We start from the raw sequence: 2,755 nt of genomic DNA, 5'->3' as shown, positions 1-2,755 counted from the left end.
TAGCAGTAGCAGTGAATGGATTTGCATCATCCTCAAAGGGAGAAACTAATATTATAAATCTGCAATATGTGAAATATCTAACTAATCTCTGCATAAAACCCGAACCGCAATGAAATGAAATGAAAGAATAGTAAAAACAGAACAAAAATAGTCAATAGAGTAATGCAGAACAAAAATGAATATAAGAAATTTGAACATGCTTGTCCCTAGATTACTTGAAAATAAGTAATATTTAAATGTTTGACATAAAATTAAAAATTAATCAACAGACATAACACCATTAGGAGGTTTCACCGGAGGATTTAGAAGTTGCCAATATTGTAGGCGTCCTTTTAAGTTTGACATCCAAGATGTTGCCTGATGTGAACGAAATTTCTTCCAATCAGCTGTAACTTCGGGCAACGGAAATCCCTTTGACATGTTTACCGGCACCCAATGATTTCCACCGACAAAACCGATACAAAAAAACCTTGCTGAAGAGGAATATGAAGTCATCATAGGAAAGAAGGTCTGACTAGGTTTACCCAACGTGACTAAAATAACATTATACCTATTTGCTACCAAGTAACCCATAGCAGGTACGGTGAACCATCTATTTGCTACCAGCGAATCTCTAACGCCCTGTAAACCTTGTCTGAATAATTTTTCATACAAACTGTTATTATTTGTCAGCTCATCATGTAACTCTCGGCGGACTATGGGCCAACCTTCCTCTGTGTAACCAAGTAAATATGCAACAGCTCTAAAACCACAATTTCCATCTCCTAACACTTCAATAATGTCAACAATATGTGGATGTATATGATCAGGAAATTGCCCCAGATACTTCTGAGATGTCAATTTTTTAGACATTCACTACAAGAAAAATGGCAAGCGGCTGCAGTTCAAATAAGGCATCAGCGTCGGTTATGTCCGTCGCTAAATGACAGTTGCGGCAGTTGAATAAGCGTCGCAGATTGCGGCGTCGCTAGGGTATACAGCGACGGTTCTGACAAACCGTTGGAATAACCGCTGCAAGGACGTTAGCGTCGGGTGCATTGATTCTTGCGACGGTTTTAACCGTCACTGTTTGTAATTATTTTTCCAGTTTTTCCAGCTTTTAGCGTCAGTTCGAACCGCCGCAAATTTGTATTTTTTTTAATAAAAAAAAAAGTTTTTTTTTTTTTTTGGTTTCCACAAAAACATTTAAATGCTTTTTTTTTTCCACAATTTTTTTTAAATGGTGTATTTAACACTCTTGAATCCGATTAATATCAATATAACAAAATCTAAAACACAAAACATCGCAGACACATTATTTTACTGAACATATCAAGTAATTGATTCTCACAATTCATGTAGAAAATGATACAAGTTTACATCAAAATTGCTTTGAGTTAACACACTAAACATAAAACTATTACATTAAAAAGTGTAGCAAAACAAACAAGATGCTTATAAGCTCTTAGACAACAAAAATCAACTATATAGATCATCTAATTTCACACTTGAATTACTGTTGGTATACCTTGAGATCCAATTCCATAAAAAAAAAACAGCCCCCAATTCCAAAGCAAGCTTTAATGCTTGTAACCGCGTGTACGTGCACATCATCGTCATATAAACCACCTTCACAATTTGGCCTTCAATTAAATAAAATAGAAACAACCATGAAGAAAAATCATAGAAACTTGACTATAATCATAACATTCAGAAATTAATTACAACTTTTTAAACCTCACCATGATAAACAATAAGGATAGGCAACTTCCACTACATTAGCACCATGTGCCTTTACCTGAACCATGTCACAGAGAATACGTTCTACATTAGATTGGTGAACTCCAAGCCTCTCACCCTTCAACCCGTGCAACTTGAGTAAGGTGCTTTGGAAGTGTCAAACAGAATAAGTCAATCGTTCACAAAATGACATAAGTTGTCCAGAGAATTTAACACACTAGCCTCTTTAAATTATGCAAACTAATTCAAGTCGATATGCCTCATTTGATACACATTGTTATTTAATAATCAATAGAAACAACTTAAAATAGAACCAAGACACGAATAAAAGATATAGCATAAGCTAACCCCTTATATAGCATTAGTTACACCTATCCAGTGCTACAAAACATATGTGTTCATTAATTAAGCATTTTCCTACGATAACCAAGCTTAAAGTTCACCAACAATCGAGACCAAATAAATCCATCAACGCAAACAAAACTTCAAGGGAACAATCTAAAATAAATAAATCCAAATAAGTAGTACAAAAAATTGATACCTATGTTATAATTAATGAACTCAATCTCAGTGCCTTCAATTTCCCATCACTTGATAGTTGCTTTTGAGATAGTTGAGCTTGTTGATCCTGAGATGGCTGAGATAGTTGTGTACGCGACCTCTTTGATGTACCTTGATTTATGTAGAAAAAAATAAGTTGAATATATAAAAATAAGAAATAAAAATATAAACAATAACTATATTATAACAAAAAGAAATTAGTCACCTTGTGAATCACCATATTCTCATTCAACATGTTCAAAGTATGATGGATCACGGTACACATCATAACCCTTTGGTGCTTTGCCTTTATCTTTGTTCTTCACTCCTCCTCTGGTTTTTATTTTTTCAGGTGGTGGACACAATGAACTTGAGGCTGGATAAGCAAGTTCAAACACTTTACTCTTCAACGCTCTTTTACCAACAGTATCAAGTGATCGAAATCGAGTCCATATTGCCTCCATTGCATTACTCATGTCCAACTCATATCCATCCT

At 34.7% G+C, this 2,755-nt stretch overlaps 1 protein-coding gene and 1 long non-coding RNA gene across 3 annotated transcripts; both read right to left on the bottom strand.

Moving 5' to 3' along the window:
- Nucleotides 1-258: 258 nt before the first annotated feature.
- Nucleotides 259-852, bottom strand: LOC123922841. Its single transcript, XM_045975520.1, has one exon. It carries the CDS (start codon nt 850-852, stop codon nt 259-261), a length of 594 nt encoding a protein of 197 aa, XP_045831476.1.
- Nucleotides 853-1,283: 431 nt separating this feature from the next.
- On the bottom strand, nt 1,284-2,315 carry LOC123882371. 2 transcript variants are annotated; one of them, XR_006799796.1, is made up of 3 exons: nt 2,261-2,315; nt 1,722-1,865; nt 1,284-1,622 (listed from the first exon to the last, which is right to left on the bottom strand). It is a non-coding gene; the product is annotated as an uncharacterized LOC123882371 (long non-coding RNA). The 2 variants fall into 2 exon arrangements; XR_006799795.1 differs by lacking the exon at nt 2,261-2,315 and having other exon boundaries at nt 1,722-2,250.
- Between the last annotated feature and the right edge of the window lie 440 nt (nt 2,316-2,755).

This window comes from Trifolium pratense, linkage group LG4, assembly GCF_020283565.1.
Source record: "Trifolium pratense cultivar HEN17-A07 linkage group LG4, ARS_RC_1.1, whole genome shotgun sequence".
NCBI classification, from domain to species: Eukaryota; Viridiplantae; Streptophyta; class Magnoliopsida; order Fabales; family Fabaceae; genus Trifolium; species Trifolium pratense.
The sequence above is the reverse complement of the archived record's forward strand: the minus strand, read 5'-3'. Positions and strand labels throughout refer to the sequence as shown.

Excerpts from the sequence above, each read along its gene's own strand:
- LOC123922841 (XM_045975520.1), bottom strand. The coding sequence starts at position 852 with ATGTCTAAAAAATTGACATCTCAGAAGTATCTGGGGCAATTTCCTGAT.